The sequence below is a fragment of the Onychomys torridus genome, chromosome 23 (assembly GCF_903995425.1).
Source record: "Onychomys torridus chromosome 23, mOncTor1.1, whole genome shotgun sequence".
Taxonomy (NCBI): domain Eukaryota; kingdom Metazoa; phylum Chordata; class Mammalia; order Rodentia; family Cricetidae; genus Onychomys; species Onychomys torridus.
In genome coordinates, this window is record NC_050465.1 from 58,347,709 (window position 1) to 58,370,919 (window position 23,211).

Here is a 23,211-nt window from a genome sequence, read left to right on the forward strand (position 1 = left end):
TGTTTGAGAAACGATCTCACTATGCTGGCCTTGGATTATTATCCTCCCGCCTCAATCTCGGTAGTGCTGGCTCGCAGACCTGCCCACAAAGCCTCACAGGTATTTGCCCTTCTAAGGCACCCTCCGCTCAAGGACACCAGAAGCGCAGATGTGACCTCCACGGAACTGGCTGCAGGGCCCTCCCACGCCCCAACCCACACCTTCCCAGACTCCTTACTGTCCCAGGTGGACTGGGTTCTGCCCGCACCCAGCCCGCACCTAGCCGGCAGCACCCTACCTGAAGCAGCAGCCGCCTCCTCTGGGCTCGCGCCGCACCCCCGGGCTCACAGCACTCGGGCCGCTGAGGACCCGGCGGAGTCCCGGGGGTCTGCGGGCCGCAGGGGGGCGCGGGTTCGAGCGCCTCGCAGCACACCAGGCTCACGGTGCAGCCCATCCGGCCCGGCGCCCGGCGGGCCCGGGGCGGGGACGCGGACTACCCGCGAGGTGGCCCGCCCCCAGCCCCAGCGACCTCTCGGCCCAGGGCGTCTGCGACGTGGGGGAAGGAGGGCGACGCCCCCGGCCCGCCCCGTCGGAGTCCGCCTCCGCCTCCACCGCGGCTCTGCCAGGCAGTGGGGGTGCGTGGGGGGGGCCCTGCGAGGGGCGGCGACACGGACGCAGGAGGCAGACGGTGGGGAGGGGACCCGACGGCGCGGGAACGCGGGAGGGGCGGCAGCGGGGGTCCCTGGGACGGGCTGAGCTTAGGAGCGCGAGAAAGGGCGACCAGGGGTCCAGCGAGCGACTGAGACACTGACACCAGAGAAGGGATCTGTGGGGGACAGAGATGGCGACAGGGAAGACGAGTGTGGGGGAGATCGAGTTCTGCACCGGGGAGGGAAAAGGGCGGGACGGACGGGGAGCAGAGAACAGCAGGCTTGGGGATCGCCCTGCGCCCTGCTTACAGGTGGTTCCTCTGCCAAAGTAGTTCTGGGGTCTCCCACCCTCGGTTCCCAGTTACCAGGACCAGCCTCCAGACCAGTCTACCCTAGAAAAACTATGACCCCGGCCAGCATCAGGAAGCTGAGCGAGATCAGCAAAGAAAGGCCACCCTACACGAGCAGCCCACCTGGCGCTTGACCGAGCGTTTCCTTCCGTCCCCGGGAAGTGGGTACCAGGGCTGGGAGGAAGGCGCCCCAACACTGACGAGGATCGCGCAGCTGGCTGGGGTAGAGGAGGGGGCAAGATGCTTGGTGGTGGTCGTTTGTCCTCTCTCCACCTGTGACACCTCCAGGCCAGTGACAGGAACCAACCAGAGAGAAACGAGCCCGCTAGCGCCTCGGTCAGCCTCTTTCCGCCATCTTCTGGCAAGTAGACAGAAATACAGGAGCAGGTGCCCCGGGAAAGAGGCCTCTATCGGGTTTGTGTTTGACCACCAACTGGCCCTATGCCAGATCAGCTTGAGGGAGCCACCCATTCTGCCTCAGTGCCCTTGATCTTTCTCTGCTACTTCTCCCTGGCCAGGGTTGGTCCAGCCCTCTCCAGGCTGGAACTGAGTCACTCCCCAGGCAGGAAGGGCTGTGCGGAGCCCACAGTCACAAGGGACATAGTCAGGCTGCAGAACCCTGCTGCCCACACCCCAACCAGGTAGGCTTTCCCAGGTGAGCAGGGGGCGTCCCTGGGTTTGGGGATGGGATAGAGGAGTCCTGAAGGTCTGTAGAGAACTTCTGTATAGTCCTTGGTCTACAGATGAGGAAACAGGGGCCTGAGTGAACTGTTGGAAGACACACGGGTGAGTGAGTAACCAGTCCAGGGTGGTCCTGAGTCCTCTGACTCCCAGGCCTGGGTCCCATACACTGCTATTCTTTCCTCTTTTTTTCTTCTTTCTCCTTTCCTTCCCCATGATCCACTGCCACAGGGCCGCTACACACACACACACACACACACACACACACACACACACACACACACACAAACTCGATTCCTGCATCCTGGACCTGACTTAGATGCCAGGATCTCAGCCTAAGCTCATCAATCCTTCAAAGACAACAGCATCCTTCTCTGGGTGCCAGGACCAGTTGGAGATGGAAATGTGGGGGTAAACCCAAGCACCTTACTCCTCACACTCACCATTGAGTTCAGCCCCAACTCTGTACCCCTACTTCTGCCTGCTTTCCCCAGGGAACACACATTTTCCACTCAGCTGGGGCCCTGGAAAGGATTAATGTAGGTCTCAAGGCGATGACACTCTGCTGAAGCCTAGGGGCTATCCAAAGGGAGAGGAGGTAACAGTTCCCCCAGCCGGGTTTCCACAGGGCCCAGGCATTCTGTTCATACCAAGTAAACAGATCTGAGTTCAGCTTGTAGCTTTGTGGTACGGGGCTGAGATTTACCCTCTCTGTGCCCAGTCATCTTCTGTAACAGTACACTCGGGAGGCTACCAAGGGAATTGAATGAGATAAAAGATGTCAGCAATGATCAGGGTGTCCAGCACCAGGGATGATCCAATAAGTGGGAGCCACATTCACATCTTTATACATCAGCCTTCAAGAAGTAACTCAAATCCCTTGCAGTGTACTCAGTCAACTATTAAAACAAATTTTAAAGGAAAGGAAGGAAGGAAGAAAGGAAGAGTTGTTTTTCATCCCATTGTGTGATCCCATTGTGTTCTCAGTCTCTCTCAACTCCAGACTCTCATCCCATCTATACAGAAGGAAAGTGGGCAGCTGAACCCAGAGGATCACAGGAAATCACATCACTTCCAAGTCTCCATGGCAGAGGAGGGGGCCATCCTAAAGATCACCAGGAACCTGAAAGGTGAGTATGTCCTGTGAGACTTTTCTGGGGGTGAGCTGCAGAAGTCTGGAGAGCCTCTCCCTTGGAGGTCTGATGCCTGCTGTCTACCATCCCTCCTTGCAGATGCTGTCTCTGCCATCCTCCAAGGATATGGGGATGGACAGGGGCCCGTGACAGACACCAGCGCTGAGCTACATAGACTCTGTGGCTGTCTGGAGTTGCTACTGCAGGTGGGAATGTCCACCTTCCCTCTTTCCCTCCCCTAGTCTTTGGCTTTGAATACTCAGGAGAGCTTTCCCAGATATATGCCCAAGCCACTGTCTTCCTTGGCTACCCGGCACTGTCTCTTTGCTCAGTGAGCAAGTCTTTCATGACATAAATTGCCTCCTAGAAGCTAGGACTGGCCTTCATTCTCTCCTCATTTTTACTTCCTGAGAGCCTTGATTACTGCCCTCCACATATACACATAAACGTAATTATCCGTCCTCCTCCTCTGACGTCATCTTTTGACAGTGAGCTGCGCTTTTTCGACTCTGTCTCAACCCCCATAGCACACCAGGATTGCACCTGTCTAGGGGGCTTTATCTTTACATTCTCTCTGTCTGGAATGCTATTTATTCCCTAGATACTTGCATGACATCTGTTCACATGACAATCAGGTCTGAAGGCTTCCTCAGGCTAAAATTTCAGATTCTCTCTCTCTCTCTCTCTCTCTCTCTCTCTCTCTCTCTCTCTCTCTCACACACACACACACACACACACACACACACACACACACACACTTACACACTTACACACTTTCTATTCTCTTTTTTTTCCCCTCCACAGCCACCATCACTATCTAACACACTGTATGATTTAAGGACTTAACTTACTCATCCTCCGACTCCCCTACCAAGATGTAAGCTGTATGAGGTTGGCTTGTTCATTGTTCACAGGCCTTAGAATGGGGTCTGCACATAGTACTCAGTGTTTTGTGAATGTAAACATATACTCAGAGAGAGCAAATATCTTGTCCCCATCATAAGGGCAGAGCCAGATCTCTCCCTAAAATGGGCCTGTCTATAGACAGGAACCCTTTCTTCTTCTCAGTTGCCTTCCCAGCATGCCAGGGTGCTAGGTAGGTTCCAGAAGGAACCACTGGCACACATTCCTTATCCCCATCTTGATCCTAGTTTGACCAGAAGGAGCAGAGGAGCTTCCTGGGGACCCGAAAAGATTACTGGGATTTCCTATTCACAGCCCTGCGAGGGCAGCGGGGTCACACTGAGCAGACCAGATTCGTATGCTCCCAGGACAAGGTAACAGGAGCAGGAGACGGGGAAGGGGATGGACTTTGGAAGCGCAATAAAGCTCTGGTACCAGCCCCGGACAAAGAATGGCTGGAGGCCGGCATACAGCCCTTCCCTAGGTCCCTTGCCGCTCCCTCATACCTGCTCCACTAACAGAAGGCTCACCCACTCCTCACCTCTCACTGGACCTGGCCTCACCTCCAGCCACACGTTCCTCCTCCAACCTTGGCCCAGCTCCCTATCCTGATTGTGCCCTCTCTTTGGTCCTCCCCATACCCTGCAGCTGAAGACCTCTCTAGGAAAGGGTCGCGCCTTCATCCGACTCTGCCTCGCCCATGGACAGCTGGCTGAGTCCATGCAGCTGTGCCTCCTGAGCCCAGATCTCACTAGGTAGGACTGCCAGGCCATCATCCCTCATATAGGGACGCTTGAGGCCACTACCCTCCTTCACTCCTAGATGGATGACTGACCATTAGGGATAAGGGAATGAGCGTCAGTAAGGAGAAAGGGCTTAAGGGTTATCCTCAGTTCGGCTTGGGCCTCTGCCCTCCAAGGCTGAGCCCAACCACACCTGCCCGGGAAGGTCCCCTGTGGTGTGCCGATTCTCAGAGGTCAAGAGCGGCCACTGCCAAATGTGCTTGTCCATCTTCACACAGGGAATGGTATGGCCCCCGGAGCCCTCTGTTGTGCCCTGAGCTCCAGGAAGACATTTTGGACTCTCTCTATGCCCTCAATGGAGTTGCCTTCAACCTGGACCTGCAGCGGCCAGACCTGGATGAAGCCTGGCCCATGTTCTCAGAGTGAGTGGGCTCTCAGCCTCCGACCTAAGCCATTCTTTCTTCCCCTTAAAAAAAAAAAATGTTTTTTGAGATTATAATTACATTGTTTCCCCCTTCCCTTTTCTCCCTCCAAACCTTCCCATATACTCTTTCTTGCTCTCCTTCAAATTCACGGGCTTCTTTTTCATTAATTGTTGTGAGATACACACACACACACACACACACACACACACACTCAACCACTCAGTCTGTATAATGTTATTTGTGTGTATGGTTTCAGGGCTATGTTTGGTATTGGATGACCAATCAATGGGCTCTTCCCTGAGGAACACCGTTTCTCCTGTTCTCAGCAGTCCTTAGTGATTCTTTTTGTAGGGTTGAATCCTCATGAACTTTTCCTCATTTGTGTTGGCATGTCTGTTGTCCTTGTTCGACCCCTGTTTGGGCAGTCATGTGAGTTAGACTTTATAGGTGTAGACTCTGACATTCCTAGAAGACACAGTCAACTCCCTGACTCTCCAGCTCACCCTTCAACCCCCACTTCTGCAATAATCCCTTACATGTAGCTGTATTGTATATGAATCGGTTGGGACTAGGCTCCACAACCCTTCCTGCCGACAGGTTGTTGCTTTCTGTAATGATCTCCATCTGTTGCAAAGAGATGTTTCCTTGGTGAGGGGTGAGGACTACCCTGATCTGGGGGCATGAGGACACATATTTAGAATGTAGCCAGGGATTCTGCTGGTTTAGTGAAGTGGTGGTTGTAGCTTCTTCTCCAAGATCCTTGACTTCACTACCCTTGGGTAGTAGGCGAGGTTTCCAGTACCAGGCATGATTTCCCTCTTGTTGAGCATGTCTTCATTCCAATTAGAGAGCTGCTGGTTATGCCCAAGGTATGTGTAGCACTACTACACCCTTAGGGTTATCACTACAATTTGATTATTGTGGTTTGTAGGTGCCATATCTGGGTACAAATGGTGGTTGCTCCCGCCCCCTCTGAAGCCTGCTTCCCTCCCCTTTTTGATCCTTGTCCCCACTCTCTAGACTTCTCTTTCCTCAGTATTCTCTCAGGCTAGGCCATGCTGCTAAAGGCTAATTGGCCATGGTGGAAAGTGAGAAGGGTGGATAGGTGATAGGATGCAATGGATGTATAGATGGAACATGGGATGGCTAGCTAGATGGGGAAAGAGAACCACTCAGGGGGAAGGTGGAAGATGGGAAGGGTAGTAGTCTGAATGAGTGGCTCTGAAGCTGGGTGGCCTCCACTAGAAGACCAAGCCGACTAAAGCCCCCAGATGTTCTGCCTCTTGGTTTCAGGTCCCGCTGCTCCAATCCCAGACAGACCCAGGAAAGAAGACACAGAAAGCCCAAAGGTTCCCCAAAGGAGGTGTGTCTGCCTACCTTCACTCTGACTTCCTTCTTGATCATCAATCTCCTGGCACTCCCAAGTTGCGCAGGGCCTCCTGTGGGTGTGCAGAGCGCTAACCAGAACAGCCTTGTGTGAAGCAAGGGATAGGAGGGCAGGGAGAAGGAGCAGTCTCGTTCTTGGCGAGGTAGAATAAGGAGAACAAGGGAGCTCTGGTGCCACCTGTAGGAGCCAGTGAGACTCTCAGGAGAGGGCAATAGCGGGGGCTGGAGGCTTGCAGCAAACAGACCAGGAAGTCCACTTCTACTGAAACCTCTGGGCTGGGTGTTCAGATCGGCCTATGTCAATTAGGGGAGTAACTCAAGAGCCTGGTTTCCCAAGTCACCGCCCAGTGCTGCCCCTTTCTAACCTCAGCTAAAGGTCCTCGAGTAAGTTCCTGTCCTACCTCCTGGAGGAGTTGTGGGATGGTTTGAGACAACCCCCTTGGAGCTCAGCACCAGGCTCCTGACTCCTGCTCTAGTCTCATGTGGCAGCTTGAGATTGCCACCATTCCACAAGCTTCCGGACACTAGATGTGGCCCTGTGAAGGACTCAGTCTCAGACCTTGAAGAGCTCAAGAGTTGTTCATGGAGACAGATCCAGAACACATTGCAATCCATGCCAAGTGTGCAGTCAGCCTCCCACATCTGTGGGTTCTGCATCCGTAGACTCAACCAACCGCACATACAAAATATTTAGAAAAAAATGATTGCATTGGTTCTGAGCACTGTGGATTCTTCTACCCGCAGTGTTCCCCAAAAAAGGCAGTATAATGACTACCTACATAGCATTGACACTGTGTGGGGTGTTAAAGTCATCTAAAAAGGACTTCAGCATGTCAGAGCATGCGCATTGGTTATTGGCAAGTCCCACACCATGTTAAAGAAGAGTCTCAAGTATCCAGGCATTTGAGCACCATCATGAGGACCCGGATCCAACTCCCCTGGTATCAAAGGATGACTGGAGGGTACAGATATGGCCAAGGAGAAAATAGGAGCAGAGAGAAGGCTCTGCTGCCCCTGTTATGCTGAGGATCGAATCCAGGGTCACGCATGCTAGATAAGTGGTCTACCACTGAGCTACATCCCCACCAGGGGAGACTTCTTGAAAGTAGTCATTCATCTGTTTAAGATTCTATCGCCATTTTGTAAACCAGGAATTCTTGTTCCCCTTTTAGAGATGAGAATGTAGAGACACAAAATCAAGCACAGGAGAAAAGGTGAAAGGAGAAGGTAGAGAGGAATTCGGGGGGGGGGGGGGGGGGACACAACATCAACCCAAGCCAAGGGAGATGCCATTGACTGGAGGCAGGGAGGGGAGGAGCTGAGACACCTGCTGTTCTTAGCTCAGATTTGTGGGTCTTGTGGGGGTGCTGCCTGGGATTATCTCAGCTCTGGTGACTTTCCCAATAGGAGGCCTAGGAATCCAATAAGAAGCAAACCAGGGTTGGGGATTTAGCTCAGTGGAAGAGCACTTGCTAGCTCTGGGTTCGATCCTCAGCTCAAAAAAAAAAAAAAGAATGACTTGAATAATTTATTGCCGGGCGTTGGTGGCGCACGCCTTTAATCCCAGCACTCGGGAGGCAGAGGCAGGCGGATCTCTGTGAGTTCGAGGCCAGCCTGGTCTACAAAGCGAGTTCCAGGAAAGGCACAAAGCTACACAGAGAAACCCTGTCTCGAAAAACCAAAAAAAAAAAAAAAAAAAAAAGAAAGAAAGAAAGAAAGCAAACCATGTTGGCCCAGGGCTATCTCCCAGATCAATGACCAGATCAATGACCAGATGCTGAGATGGGACTTCTCTACAGGTGAGCTGCTCCAGAGAACAGCTTCAGGGACCAGACGCCTGTGGAACCAACTGTCTGCAAGATGCACCCAGAGAAGACCGCCTACCTGGCCTCCCTACCCCCTTGCAGCATGGCCATCTTCCCACCTTTTTAGAAAAGAAGAAGGGGGGTCCCAGGAGCCTCAGCTGTCCCCAGAGCATTTGGGAAACAGAAGGGGAGGGATCTGAGCTAGACCAGAAGGAGGGAGGCCCAAAGAACAGGAAATCCCTGGAGAATTCCGCAACCAGCAGCCAGCAAGAGAAGGAGGGGGCTAAGGAGTCTCAAAGGAAGGTGACAGGAAAGGAAGATGAAGGCAAAGGAAGTCTGTCAGTGACAGGTCAGAGAACAACAGAGGGGACCCAGGAAAAGGCAGCAGATTGGGACCATGACCAAAAGCTGCTGACCCCCAGCCTTCAAGGAAGGGTAAATGACCCAGCATTAGGGAACAGGCAGGGGCGGGATCAGCCTAGTGTTCTAGGGCTGCCCTGGGTCCTGCAAAGCCCACGAGTCAAGAAAGGTTCCTCCACAGAGAAGCCACAAGAGCGGACAAGAGTGACCAGTGTGAGCAAGCTGGAGGATCAAATGGAAGTGCCCCTGCAGGAGGTGGTCAAGGTACCTGTCTATTGCTTCCTCTCTCCTGGTTTGCAGCTAAGGGGGCTACAGGGACAGGCTGAGGCCATTCCAGACCACAGATCAGTCAGTATAAGGGGTTGTTTGTTTGTGAAAAGATCTTCTGTAACTCAGGCTGGCCTCAAATTTGCTATATAGCCAGGCTGTCCTTGAATTCCTGATCCTCTTGCTTCTGACCCCCAAGTGCTGGGGTGATAGGAATGTGCCATCACACAGAGCTCTGCAAATCAATTTCGGCTTGCCTTCTCGGAGTCACTATCTGGGGAGACCCTTTGAAAGTCACACATTCTTCAGCTCACAGGGTATCCCTTCCCATGATTGCTTTCTATGAGACCTACCTCAGTTATCAGTACTTCCTGCCTAGCCATGCCAACATTCGAGTTAGGGACCACATTCCAGCAAGTCTTTTGGGTCACAAAGTTCAGACTCCCTTACCAGGGCAGAGATCTCTCAGTGTCTAAGCTCTTTTGCTATACCCGACCCCCAACTAGTCACATTTTGACATGCTTTTCCCAGAAGTTCTCCCCCAAGATAGTTCCCAAGATGTCCCCCAGCCTCCTTCCTAGCCAGGGTCTTCCGGGTCCAAGAACTTGGCAATTTTTGGAAAAGAAGTGGTAACCCCAGACTCACCCAGCTCCCATAGGCGTGGCTAAAGCCTCACAGGGAGGAAGTTCATCAGCTGGGCCCCAGGCTGGGTTGTTGTCTTCCAACTCTTCCTTGCCCCCCATCTTTTCCCCAGGACCCCAAGTATGGGCTCAGTCTGGCAAAGGAACAGGCCCAGCGCCAGGAGCAGCTGCTGCGGGCACAGGAAGGAGAGCTGCAGGCGCTCCAGGAGCAGCTCATCAGGTAACCTTGGCAACATCCACAGGGCTGGGACTCCAGGACTCCTGGGTATCTCAGTGTATCGGGCCCTGTGCTGGGTACAACTCTAGGATACTGAGGCCAGTGCCATCCTGGGCATCAGTCCTGATCCTGTGAGGCTCACAATTCCTCTACTCCCCGCCTCCCCGAAAACCCCAGGAGACAGCGGGATCCCTAAGCCTGGGATCCTCCCGTGCTTGACCTGGACTTCTGCTGCCTCTCCTGGGTGCAGCTCTGACTCCACCATGCCTCCAAATCCATCTCCTTCACACAGTGTTTAAAGACAGAATTCCACTCTGTAGCCCAGGCTGTCCTGGAACTTAAAGCAATTCTCCTGCCTCAGCCTCCCGGGTGCTGGGATTACAGGCAAAAACCTGTTTTGTTATTATTCCCTGTTGTGCAACCTTTTCACCCCTTTTCAGCCTCCTGATGACCCTAACGATGGCTGTCATTCACCCAGAACTTACATAATTTACCCAGTGTCAGCTTGTTGGCCGACAGAACCTGAGAGCCACGCCCTGCCGTGGCTGACTCCACAGCAGTGGGCTTTCTTGCTGTTTTGTGTAGTTACTTAGTCAGTTCCAGCAGCTTAGACTGACCTCCACTCTGCAATCTTTTGTCTCCGTCTCTCAGGCTAAGGTGGCAGTCCTGTGCCCCCACGCCTGGCTCCTGCAGCCAATTTTGTTTTGCTATATAGCTCAAGTTGCCCTGAAACTTGTTGTGTAGCTGAGGATGGCTTTGAGCTTCTGATCCTCCTGACATGGACCTCTGTGCCCAGTTCATATGGTTCTGAGGATCAAACTTGAGGCTTTGTGCCTGCCAGGCGAGCACTCTACCAACCCAGCCACCTCCCCAGTCCAGTTTTTTGTTTTGTTTTTGTTTTTGTTTTTCGAGACAGGGTTTCTCTGTAGCTTTGGAGCCTGTCCTGGAACTCACTCTGTAGACCAGGCTGGCCTCGAACTCACAGAGATCCACCTGCCTCTGCCTCCCGAGTGCTGGGATTACAGGCGTGCACCACCACTGCCCGGCACTGTTTTTGTTTTTGTTTTTAACCCAGTCCTCTATATCAGCAGGAGGTTGGTTCCAGGACCGCAGGTGAAACCAAAACCCATGGCTGTTCAAGTGCTTTGCATAAAGATAGTGTAGGGTCTGCACAGAACAGGGTGTCACCAGACACCCTCCCCTGGGCTATAGGAACCTCCCTAACTTGATCTGAATGCTGTGAAAATAGTCTTACCACTACATTGTATAAGGCACCATTAGATGAAGAAAAAATAACCCTGGGACATGCTCAAGACACACAGTTTAGGCTTTTTTTATTTGTTTGCTTCCCCCACCCCTCGAACATTTTTGGTTCAAACCAGAGACACAGACAGAGTGCTGACTGTATTCTCCCTGTCTCTCTCTACCAGATAGCTCCATGTTCCCTTCTTTGCCTTGATCTCAAGGCCCCTAAGGCATTATCTGTCACAACCTTTCCTGTTTCAAAAGTTACTCCATGCAAAAATCTTCCTGAGTCTGCCTTTGGTCTTCATAGGCCCGGGGCCTGCATGCTGCCTCTGTCTCTAGAGGACACCATAACACCTTCTCCAAGCAAGGTCAGGGAACAGCCCACCCTTATCAGAGGCTGAGTTTCTATGACTCATACTGAATCACCGGGAAGTTTTCTGTCTGTCTATTGAACAGCTGGGGCAGACGTGGGAGCCCAGACTCCAACCCAAAGCCCCTTGGACTCCATTCACTACCTGAGCTGCTATGACCAGCAAATACTCCTATGATTCAGATCCTAAGTGAAAGTGGGATTCTTGGCCATGCAAGAACCTCTGTGGCTTCAAGAAAAACTAGTGGGAGCAGCTAAGAGGCTCCAGAGAGATGGCCCAGTATCAAACTTCTTCCTGTATCTGAGGGCACTCCCTCACAGACCCCTGACACCCTGCCTCCTGTCACTTGGTCATTCCTAAACACTTCAGGCACCCATTCTAAACCCAAAATACTCTTGTGGGCAAAACACAAAACCCCTGCCTTCATGTTACTCCCAGTAAGTAGGAATCTGTAAGTGAAATACAGAGCACTGGGGTTGGGGTGGGTTTATTACTATTATTTATTTATTTTATGCATAGGTGTGAGGGATGAGTGCACATGATTGTGGGTGTGCATGTGGCACGTGCCATGGCATACATGTGGGGTCAGACAACTGAGTCAGTTCTCTCCTTCACCGTGTGGGTGCCAGGGACTGAACTCAGGATGTCAGTCTTGGCAGCAAGCGCCTTTACCTGCAAAGCTGTCTCCCGGGCCCCTGAAGTACAGTTTTAAGGAGAAAACATAGGGAAGGAGAATGAGAAGTGACCACTGTGATGTTCTCGAGAGGGTGGCATGGCCGCTGAAGGCCTCTCAGAAGCGCTGATGTCTGCATGCGGACATGAAGGAAGTAAGGAGCCAGCCTTTTGGACACCAGCCAGAAAGATGTTCCAAGCAGGGGACAGAACAGGAACAAAGGTCCTGAGGTGGGAAATTGCACAGCAGGTTAAGGAGAATCATGGGAGCAGGTTGGCGGGGGTGGGGGTGTGGGGGGGGGGTTCTGGTAGACAAGGGAGGTGTTGGGGGGGGCAGCTTAGAGAGAGCCTGGGAAGTCATCAAAATAACCATGGCTTTAAATCAAAGTAAGGCAGAAGCCACTATAGAGCCCAAGCAGAGGAAGGATATGGTCTGATTGGTTTTTTGGGTTTTTTTTTATAATTTTTTTTTTTCCAGAGCTGAGGACCGAACCCAGGGCTTTGCACTTGCTAGGCAAGCGCTCTACCAATGAGCTACATCCCCAACCCCGGTTTTTTGTGTTTTTTTTTTTAATATGTAAAAAATGCTTTATAAATCTTTCAACAGTTCAGAAGTTTCTTAGTGTGGTGGCAGAGTTGTACCACCATCAGCACCAGCAATTCACCAGCACTGGCGTTACTCCTTATAGAATGCCTGTGCCCTAAGACAGGCGTCGGTGGCACACGCCTTTAATCCCAGCACTCAGGAGGCAAAGGCAGGCAGAGCTCTGTGAGTTCAAGGCCAGCCTGGTCTACAAAACAAGTTCCAGGATAGGCTCCAAAGCTACACAGAGAAACCCTGTCTCGGAAAAAACACCAGAAGAAGAAGGAGAAGGAGAAGGAGGAGGAGAAGGAGGAGGAGGAGGAGAAGGAGAAGGAGGAGGAGAAGGAGGAGGAGAAGGAGGAGGAGGAGGAGGAGGAGAAGGAGAAGGAGAAGGAGAAGGAGAAGGAGAAGGAGAAGGAGAAGGAGGAGAAGAATGCCTGTGTCCATTCTCCAACTTACTTTCAGTTCATAGGCTTGGCTAGTCCAGGCTAACCCTATGGAACAAGACTAGAGGGTTCTTTCCTCATCCCACTGGGGCCAAAATGGCCTCCCTCATGTTCCTGGAATCTGCTATGCCCAGTCCCACCTCAGGGCCTTCCATCCTGCTCTCCCCTCTGTGTGCTCGCCTGCCTTTCCTCTTTATGCAAACACCGGCTGCTCCCAGGAGGCCATCTTTCCGGAGAGCTTCTTGGTAAACAGGTGCCTTGGTTGGGGTTTCTAGTGCTGTGACAAAACACCATGACCAAAAGCAAGTTGAGGAGGAGAGGGAGCTTTTTCAGCTTACAGCTCCACAGAAGCGTGCGCGTGCGTTACTAGGGGAGGTCCGAGAGGAACTCCAGACAGGAGCCGATGCGGAGGCCTCTCCCTTATCGGCTTGCTCACTCTGCCCACTCCGGGTTTGTTCAGCCTGCTTTCTTTTAACCATCCAGGACCACCCGCTCAGGGGTGGCCCCCCCACAGTGATCTGGGCCCCCTCACTTGCCTAAAGGCCATTCTTATGGAGGCATTTTCTCAATTAAGATCTCTTCTTCCTGTATGAGCCTAGCTTGGGTTGAGCTGACATTAAAACTAGCCAGCACAAGAGAAGGAGAGCAGAGGTATTTACCCTGGGCCAGTGACTGAGGGGTTGCAGCTGCTGATTTGTGAGTAAATTTTGAAGCAGGGCTTCCTGAGAGATGGGCTGGGGGTCTGAGAGAAAGAGCTGAGAACAACTGGTCTCGGAGGTGGGGAAGGTTGGGATGGATGGACTTGTATGGAAAGCTCAGAGCAGAGCTTGGAACCTGTAAAGCCTGGGACATTGGTCAGACTTCCAAGTGAGGTCTGCTGGGCAAGAAGTCGGGTGCTGGAGAGGTGGCCTGAGAGACAGCAGTGAGTAATGGCAGATGGCAGATGGAGTCGTAACTCCCAAGCCTAGAAAGCAAGCACCTCCCAGACCCAGGAGCCAAGCATTGAGCCCACCAGTGGGCAAAGGGACCAGGGCATCCAGCCAGGGACAGGGCTTCACCACCAGCCCTCCAAGTCCTATGGGCACATTCTCTCTATTTGTATTTGCTGCACCTGTGTGATCACGAGTGAGTGGGGACAGGTGTCCCACAGTAAACAAAACCCGGGAAGTCCATCCTAAAAGACCGAGAAGACAGACTTGACAGGAAGCCATTTGCTCTGCCCAGCTACTGCCCACTCAGCACTGATGACCAGGGTCCCAGATGAAAGTGTGGAGAAGACAAAAGAATTTAGAGCTGGACAGGCCCATGCCCAGACTTCTGGTCCTCTTACCACACTGTGTGACCCAAGGCAGGAATTATACCCTGTCTGGGACGCTACTTTTCTGTCTTGTAAAAATGAGGCGTAGACTGCCCATCTGATGACAATGTGAAAATTGAATGAAGCAAGGCTATGGCTCCTCAGCTCAATGCCTGGCATATACTAGAGGCTCAAGACACCTTTGTTCCCCTGACATCCACTGCCGTCATTGAAATATTCAGTGGCTGGTGGACTCTGTCACAGAACTTGTCTTAATTACCTTAAGTCCCACAGGAGCCATAGCTGCAGCCCTCTCACTGGCACCTAAAATCTCCACCAGCACACATACCCCATGGTGGTCACAAAAAGCAAGAGAACTAGAGGAGGAAAATGTTGAGTGGCGCCCTCTACAGGAGTCTGGAGGTCAGCAACTAAGAAAAGTCCAGACAAGGCCTGCTTTCATGGGCCTTTTGGAAGTTCGGTTCTTGGTGAGATTTGAAAGTGCACCCAGCTTTCGGTCTTGGGGCCTGATAAATGGCTATACTTTAAAATTCAATAATAGTTCAAGGGCTGGGATGTAGCTCAGTTGGTGCACTGCCTGGTGGCAAATACAAGGCCCTAGGTTTGACTTCTGAACTCACTAGCATCTGTCTACCCACCGCTGGCTGGTATACACTCCCAACTAGGTCATGGAGTGAGAAGCTTGGGCTGTTTTATTTCCAATTCAGCAAGCTTCTTGGAACCTTCTAGAAAACCACTAACAACAACAAGAAAAGGCAAGAATAGAGCTGCAGCAGTTCCAAACCCACCGCGGAGACAGAAATGTAGGAAAGCCATATTTTTCCTATTGCTTTTTAAATTGAAAGGACAATATGACATACCTAAAAATACTTTAAAGCGAGATAATCACCCCAAGGCCTCCACTGCTGCCCTTCCCATGCATGTTCCCAGCTGGTCAGAGTGTTCCCTGATGAGATTACTAAGCAGTCACCCCCCCCTTCCAGACAGGCCTCCCAGAAATATACTTTCCAGAGAGTTACATATTTTTTTTTTTGTCATTTTTTTTTTTTCAGAGCTGAGGACCGAACCCAGGGCCTTGCGCTTGCTAAGCAAGCGCTCTACCACTGAGCTAAACCCCAACCCCCAGAGAGTTACACTTTAAAGTGGAAATGTTAAAAAAGAAGGGAGGGAAAGAAAGAGGGAGGAAGAGGAAGAGGAAGGGCAGGAAGGTGGGGAGGAAATGGTCAATAGAGCCCTCTACAGGAACACTCAAGGTTAGGCCCTGTTGATATTTACAATCACTGAATCTGTCATAGGTGCTCAGTTTGGGGTGTGGTATGCACGTTTATTGTGGTGTGTGTGTGTGTATGTGTGTGTGTGTGCACAGCAGAATGGTGGTGGGTATTGGTAGTGTGTGCAATATGTAGTACATGTGGAGTCTAATGTGTGTTAGGTGCCTCTGTATGTTTGTGTATGTAGACACTGTACCTGTATGTAGACAGGCTTTCTCCAGGGACTCCCACCACAGGTTCTGAGCCTTTCTCCTAAAACTGAGTCTCCTGTTGCCAGGTGTCAGGCAGAAAGAGCCCGTTTGCAAGTGATGTTGGAGCAGACGCAGCAGGAAGCTGAGAGGAGGGACGCCATGTATGAGAAGGAGCTCGAAGGGCAGAGGGACCTGGTCCGGGCCATGAAAAGGAGGGTGTTGGAACTGATTCAGTAAGAATGGGGGCTGGGAGCTGGGGTAGAAAGGAGGGGTGGTAAGGACTGTGGAAGCCAGGGCTCCAAGACCACTCCACTAGCAACTCTCGGCTTCTAGACCTTTCATATGGGAGCCTGTTTCCTTCTGTTAGTGACCTCACGCTGTCACTAATTACATGTCACATGCTACAGAGGAGGAAACGGAGGGTCAGTGCTGGCTTGGCCACTAAAGACAGACAGCGTATAATCCACAGAGTCCTCTGGCAGTAATGGATGCTCTCCTCGAGAGCCGCCCTCTGTCTTCCATCATGGTTAGAAGAGATCCCATCCCTTCTAGCTCATGAGTTTAGAAGGGACTCAAAGGAGAGAGAAATGTAGAACACCAAGACGTAGCCACATCCCTACACCTACCTGCCTACTGGACTTCCTTAGGCCTCTGGGCCTGTGGGTCGAGCCTGGGACAGCTGTTCTAGATGCCAGAGCTAAGCTCACCAGGGTTTATTTCAGACCTCCAAGCCCACTGAGATGAGGGAGACATGTAAAGCACACTCGCCCTTCCGTCAGGTAGGGAGATAAGAGACACACGCACATACGTGGACGCTCACACATATGTGCACTCCTTTCATGGAGAAGACCCAACGCCACTGGTCTCAGGTTCCATGAAAATGAGCAGGTTGCTGGACCCATCCAGAACTAATTCTTGTGCATAAAACTCACACATTAACAATGAAAAGAGAACAGAGTCAGCTTAGAAGAAGCTAGCAAATAATTTAAGGGGGGCAGAAAAAGGCACGTGCCGCACAAGCCTAGTGACCTGAAATAGAGCCCCAGAGCCCGTGGTAGAAGGAGAGAACCAGCTCCTGAAAGCTGTCCTCTGCCCACACATGTGTGCACACACTCAGCCCTGTCATGCTAGCACTGGGGCAGGGGTGGGTGGAGGCAGCAGGCTTGTGTGTTCTAGAGCAGCCTGGGCTGTAGTGAGACAAAACAAAACATATGATTGTTGGTTTGTTTAATTCACCAAAAGGATCAGAAAATAAAGATGAGCCAGGCAGTGGTGGCGCACACCATTGATCCCAGCACTCGGGAGGCGGAGGCAGGAGGATCTCTGAGTTCGAGGCCAGCCTGGTCTACAGAGTTCCAGGACAGCCAGGGCTGTTACACAAAGAAACCCTGTCTCAAAAAACAAAACAGGGGTTGGGGATTTAGCTCAGTGGTAGAGTGCGGGACACCACTCTCTAGAGTTCGCTAAATGGTCAGCACAGTAAACAAAAGGGGGAAACTGCCATTCGTACCTAGATACGACATTGTGACGTTTCAGAAAAGCAAAGAGAGATATTATTTTCAAATTATTTGGAGGAAGACACAAAGCACAGAAGGATGGGGGACTCAATATGTGTCGGTGTCTATGATGAATCATTCTCAAGTTCTCAGAAAAGCCCACCCTTGAAGTAGAATTCCGTGTCCAGAGAAACCGTAAACTGAATGACTAAGGTGATGGCCACAGGCCGTTAATCAGACAGGTCTCAGAAAATTCAACTCCCACACAGCCTTTCTGAAGAAGCTTGTTGAGGATGTGCTCCAGAAAAAAAAAGAAGAAGAAGAAGAAGAAGTAAGCCAAGAAAGGAGAAGATGTAAACCGGGCGGTGGTGTCGGCGCACACCTTTAATCCCAGCACTCGGGGAGGCAGAGCCAGGTGGATCTCTGTGAGTTCGAGGCCAGCCTGGACTACAGAGGGAGTTCCAGGAAAGGCTCAAAACTACACAGAGAAACCCTGTCTCGAAAAACCAAAAAAAAAAGGGGGGGGGGGATGTAATTCAGAGAGCAACAGTTCTACCTAGGAGAAAGAAAAGGGAATCGCTAAGGAGGCACATGAGTGGAAGAATCAGGAGAATAGTTGCTGTGGTGAAGGATTCGGGGGAAGTCTGGCATAGTGGTGAATGCCTGAATTACCAGTACAAGGAAAACTGAGGGAGGAAAATCACACGCTCAAGGCCAGCCTGGGCTACCTAGAAACAACCTGTCAAGAATAATAGTGATGGCAGTGGTAGTCTTGATAATAATAATAATGAGATTACAAATAGCATGTTAAAGGCAGGTCATGCAGTGAGTCCAGAAAGACACTTGGAGGTCTGGAGAGATGGCTCAGTGGTTAAGAGCACTGGCTGCTCATCTAGAAGACCCAGGTTTGATTCCCAGCACCTAAAAGGTAGTCTGTAACTCCTGTCCCAGAAGATTAGCCACCTTCTTCTACCCACCTTGGGCCCTGCATGCATGAGTGCCCAGATGTAGGACACCCATACACATAAAATAATAATAAAGCTAAAAATAAAATTAAAAGGAAGACAATTAGGAACTTCCAGAAAGGCCAGGAGTGTGGCTCACACCTAGTGCTCAAGAGACTGAAGCAGGAGGATTGCCACTGGTTCAAGGCAGATACAGTCAGTCCTGCCTCCCAGCCTTTCAAGAAAGGAATAATAGGACTGGCAAGACGGCTCGGCAGGAAAAGGCACTTGCTGCCAAGTTCAAATCCTGGGACCTACATGGTGGGTCCAGAGAGAGTCCTCTGATCTCGTTGTGTACATGGTAGTATCTATGTGTACACACACACACACACACACACACACACACACAGCACAATAAATAAATCAATATGATTTTTAAAATACAGCTTATTTAGGAAACGTATCCATTATCTAATAACATAAATACTACTCATTTGTCTTATTTATTTTGTCTGGGTTTTGCGCTGCTGGTGATCGAATCCAGTCCTAGTGCTAGGCAAGCCCTCTACTTCTGAACTGTAGCCTCAGTTCTTGCCTTTTTCAGTGCTAGAATATTGTCTGGTGATAACACACAAAAGATAATTGGAAACTGGGTGGTGGTGGCGCACACCTTTAATCCCAGCCCTCCAGAGGCAGAGGCAGGCAGATCTCTGAATTTAAGGACAGCCTGGTCTACAGAGTGAGTTCTAGGATAACCAGGGCTACACAGAGAAACCCTGTCTCAAAAAAAAAAAAAAAAAAATTGGAATGATGAAACAGACTGTGGAACCTGGGGAGATGGCCAGTGGGTAAAGTGCTTGCCACAAAAGCATGAGGACCTGAGTTGAGAGTCCCTAGCACCCAGTGTTAAAGCTAGGCATGGCAGTGTGCACCTGTACCCTCAGCTCTGGGGAAGGCATACACAGGAAATCCCCAGAGCTTGTTAGCCAGCCACTGTAGCCCAGTCAGTGAGCTCTAGGTTCAACTGAAGTTTTCCTCTTCTTTGATTTAGATGAAAGCAAACTCATGGCTGGTGGCCTCCATGACTGGTTACTTTAGCAGATGACAAGTTGGGGGCACGGGGTGGGGGCTGAAGGGAAGGGAGGCTGGCAGAATGGAAGTCACAAGGTATTGCTCATGGTTAACAGAAGGAGAATATAGGATTGTATCCTGTGCATTGACAGGAGTAACTGACAGAGGAACCCAAACTAGGGACCTGACCGCACTGGGAGGAAGGAAAAGTTGGTGGGGACGGGAACAAATAAGATGAGTCCTCCACGACCCAGCAAAGGAACTCCAGAAAGAACATTTTCTATCAAAGGAAGTCTGTGAGCCTGTTACTCAAATACGGAAGGACCACCCAGGAGAAACAGTTGCGGAGGAGTGTTTACCTTGGTGAATACCAAGGAGAAACGGTTTATCACTGGAAAAGGAAGGAGTAGGAGGATGACTAGGCTTTCTGTGTAAACCCTTCTGTACAGTTTGATTTCTGCTTAAACACTTTGTATTTATTATTGTGTGTTTGCGTGTACATGCATGGTAGGGGGACACATGTGTCAGAGGACAACTTTATGTGGTCCATCCTCTCCTTTCTACTTTTTTTTTTTTTAAGATTTTTATTTATTAAGTATACAGCATGTATGACTGCAGGCCAGAAGAGGACACCAGATCTCATTGTAGATCATTGTGAGCCACTATGTTGTTGCTGGGAATTGAACTCAGGACCTCTGGAAGAGCAGTCCGTGCTCTTAACCTCTGAGCCATCTCTCCAGCCCTCCTTTCTACTTTTGTGAGGACTCCAACAATCAGATTGAGGCTGCTGGACTTAAGCAATAAGTACTTTTACCGGCTGAGCCATCACACAAGCCCCTATTTAATTTTTTAATGTTTATTTATGTATATGAGTGTTTTGTCTGCATGTGTGCATACAAACAATAACACACGCACATATACACACACACATGCACACACCACTGAAGAGGTCTAGGGAGCTAGGTCAGTCAGTGAAGTGCTTATGCAAATATAAGGACTAGAATTCAGTCCCCTCAACCCATATATGCAAATATAAGGACTAGAATTCAGTCCCCTCAACCCATATAATCAACCTCAGTGCTCAGGAAGCAAAGACAGACAGATCTATGGGACTCTACTTGGCAAGTGTCAGGCCAATATGAGACACTGTCTCCTCCTTCACCACCTCCCCTCCTCCCTCTTCCCCTCTCTCTGTCTCCCCCTCCGCCCCATCCATCCATCAGCGAGAAGGACCACCAATGGCAGAGGCTCCAGCAGCTGTCTACTGTGGCCCCTGGACACTGCGTGGGCTGCAACAAGGTCTTCAGACGTCTGTCTCGGCGGTATCCTTGCAGGTAATGGGGAAGGCACGGAGTCTGGGACAACCCGCAGACCCTTGTCTACCCAGGGAAGGAAGGACCAAGGGACATGCCTGGTTTTGTTTGATTTGTTTGGGTTTTAAGAACTTTCTTTTTAACATTTATTTCAGTGTGTGTGTGTGTGTGTGTGTGTGTGTGTGTGTGTGTGTGTGTGTGTGTTACATGCACACATGTGCCTCAGCAGCACATGTGTGGAAGTCAGAGAACAACTTACTTACAGAAGTTGGTCCTCTCCTACCATGTTGGTTCCAGGGACCAAACTCAGATCATCCTGTTCAGTAGCAAGTGCCTTTCCCCACTGAGCCATCTCATCAGCTGTGGTTTAGTTGGTTATTTTGAGACAGGGTCTCATGATGTAGCCCAGGCTGGCCTGTAACTCATTATGTGACCCAGGAGGAACTCAAACTTATGATCTTCCTGACTCAATCACTCCTGCACAATGACATTACAGACATTCACCATCGTGCTAGGGCATGGGAAATGGGTGTTTATAAAGAGTCACTTGAGCCTGTCCATATGTGTCATCCCATCTGGCTACTGCTGCTAAGCAGACTCCTGAAAAGGAACAGTGGGTGGGGCCGCAAAGGAGGGAAGGTCCTAGAAGATGAGGCCAGTAACCTCCCAGAATGCCCTGCTGGGCTTCTGTCTAGGGAGAGGGTCCCTGCATCTCTGTGCAAGAAGAACTGCCCCCTTCCACTGACTTCATGAGGAGGACGAGCAGGAGGAGGAAAACCAACCATCAAGAGAGGATGCCACCTGAGACAGATGCTCTGGAGTCAGATACCAATACAGCCTGTGGGAAAAGGAAGCATCCTGAGCTAGCCAAAGGCTGTCCTGGCAGACCAGGAGGACCAACAGATGCTCCCCTAGAAGCCAGCCCAGGCTTCCCTGTCTCTGCTCCCCAGGCTCTGCGGAAGATTTGTTTGCCATGCCTGCTCTGTAGACTACAGGAAGAGAGAACAGTGCTGCCCAGCCTGTGCCCAGCGGGAGGAAATCCAGGTCACCTGACCAAAATCGCAAGAGGAGCCTAAGATCACCCCCACTTCCCTGCCCCCCCATAGCTCGCCTCCCCCCACCCCGCCCCTGAAGTCTGACCACTCTTTTCTTCTGGAAGCTGGTGAGCTGAGACACCAGCACAGCTGGAGATCTAAAAATAAGCCTAGCTCTGCCCTTCCTGTGGAAGGGGCTGAGTGGAACATGCCCCCGCTCTAGAAGCTTTGTGTCCGATGTGAGGAAGACAGGCTATGAACTCTCTGTAAAGTCCCTTGAGGCACGATGAGTTCGTGACCATGAATAAGAACAGCCCAGGGCCCAGCTGTTTCCTAGCTACACTCCCCTTCCCTACCACCCACAGGAAGTGAACCCCAATACACAGGGCTCTTCAGTCTTGCCCTCCAGTCTACTTCAGGGATCATTGGTTTGTTTCATTTCTCACAGATTTTCTGGGGTGCTATTGACATATAATAAACATGGCATAAATTTGATGAGTTTTTACTTTAATATACATCTGTGAAGCCATCTCCACACACAGGCATCAGCTCCAAAACTTCCTCACCCTCCCTCAACCCCTGCCTCCTCCATGCCGAGGCAACCACTGACCCTGCCTCACATCACCAGGAAGCACATGCCCTTTCTAGAAATTTGCAGAAATGAAATTGCACAGTTCATGTTCTATGGCTGCCTCCACTCAGCATAATTGGTCTGAGATTTGTGTCTAAGTGTTGCATATACCTGTGGTTCTTTCCTACAGTGTATGTGTGTGTGTGTGTGTGTGTGTGTGTGTGTGTGTGTGTGTGTGTGTAATGCACACGCAGCATTCATGATTCATGTGGAGGCCAGAGGACAACTTGTTGGAGATGTCTTTTCCTTCCTGTCTCGTGGGTCCCAAAAGTCAAGCTTGCATCATCAGGTGTAGCAGGAAGTGTCTTTACTGTCTGAACCATCTCGCTCGCCAGCCTCGGTGGTTCTTTTCCGTTATCACAATGTCAGGATTTATTGACACATCTACCTGTTGCTTCAGATTCGAGTGGTTTCCAGTTGGCAGTTATTACCTGGAGGCTCCTGGGAGCTTAGTGCACAGTCATTGGTAGACCCACACTTTTATTTCTCCTAGTTGAATACCCAGGGATGAGAGACCTGGCACCTGAGGCATGTGGAGGTGAAATGCACCTGGAGGCACTCAGGTCACAGGAAGTTTAACTTTCAAAAAGCTGATAAATTAACAGTCGTCTCTCGGTATCTTCAGGGAACTGGCTTTAAGAATCTCTTGCAGGGTTGGGCAGTGGTGGCGCACACCTGTAATCCCAGCATTCAAGAGGCAGAGCCAGGTGGATCTCTGTGAGTTTGAGGCCAGCCTGGTCTACAGAGTGAGATCCAGGACAGGCACCAAAACTACACCGAAAAACCCTGTCTTGAAGAAGAAAAAAAAAAAAAAATCCCATGCAGGTACTAAGACGGTAAAAATGCTAATGTAAACAGTGCTCTACTGTGATGTGTAGGAAATGATGACAAGAAAAAGTCTGAACATGTCCGGTGTAGACATAATTTTTCAAATACATGTTCAACCTTCAGTCAGTTGAATCTGTAAATGCAGAAACTATGAATGCAGACCCTATGGATATGGGGAGGTGGCAGGGGGGAAGGTGTCCTGTATATTCCCAAGAAGTTTGTATTATACTATCCCACCAGCTACATGAGAGAAT

The 23,211-nt window shown here is 50.8% G+C and overlaps 2 protein-coding genes across 7 annotated transcripts in view; one reads left to right on the forward strand and one right to left on the reverse strand.

The window, feature by feature from the left end:
* Tns1 (tensin 1) overlaps positions 1 to 516 on the reverse strand; it is a 224,726-nt gene extending 224,210 nt beyond the window's left edge. For 3 of the 4 annotated variants that reach the window (XM_036172759.1, XM_036172757.1, XM_036172758.1), the window contains exon 1: positions 278 to 515. In XM_036172759.1, the coding sequence (XP_036028652.1) occupies positions 278 to 433 (156 nt within the window). In that variant the 5' untranslated portion in view covers positions 434 to 515. Of the gene's footprint in view, positions 1 to 277 lie in introns of all 4 variants that reach the window. The other variant, XM_036172760.1, reaches the window with a different exon arrangement.
* A 375-nt stretch (positions 517 to 891) lies between these two features.
* Rufy4 (RUN and FYVE domain containing 4) lies at positions 892 to 21,948 on the forward strand. 3 transcript variants are annotated; one of them, XM_036173478.1, is made up of 13 exons: positions 892 to 1,620; positions 1,709 to 1,765; positions 2,685 to 2,790; positions 2,893 to 2,999; positions 3,945 to 4,070; positions 4,345 to 4,451; positions 4,718 to 4,861; positions 6,158 to 6,227; positions 8,050 to 8,679; positions 9,437 to 9,543; positions 15,727 to 15,873; positions 20,375 to 20,485; positions 21,415 to 21,948. In XM_036173478.1, the coding sequence occupies exons 3-13, from the start codon at positions 2,745 to 2,747 to the stop codon at positions 21,515 to 21,517; spliced, it is 1,698 nt and encodes a 565-aa protein (XP_036029371.1). In that variant the 5' UTR covers positions 892 to 1,620; positions 1,709 to 1,765; positions 2,685 to 2,744; the 3' UTR covers positions 21,518 to 21,948. The 3 variants fall into 3 exon arrangements, with proteins under 3 accessions (XP_036029371.1, XP_036029370.1, XP_036029369.1); XM_036173477.1 differs by having other exon boundaries at positions 892 to 1,765; XM_036173476.1 differs by lacking the exons at positions 892 to 1,620; positions 1,709 to 1,765 and having other exon boundaries at positions 1,955 to 2,790.
* The last annotated feature ends 1,263 nt before the right edge of the window (positions 21,949 to 23,211 follow it).

What these genes read in the sequence shown, in the direction of transcription:
- Rufy4 (XM_036173477.1), top strand. Translation starts at nt 2,745, where the DNA reads ATGGCAGAGGAGGGGGCCATCCTAAAGATCACCAGGAACCTGAAAG. An exon ending in GTCTGGAGTTGCTACTGCAG is followed by an intron (nt 3,000 to 3,944) that starts GTGGGAATGTCC and finishes TCTTGATCCTAG; the next exon opens with TTTGACCAGAAGGAGCAGAG. An exon ending in CCCTGCAGGAGGTGGTCAAG is followed by an intron (nt 8,680 to 9,436) that starts GTACCTGTCTAT and finishes TCTTTTCCCCAG; the next exon opens with GACCCCAAGTATGGGCTCAG.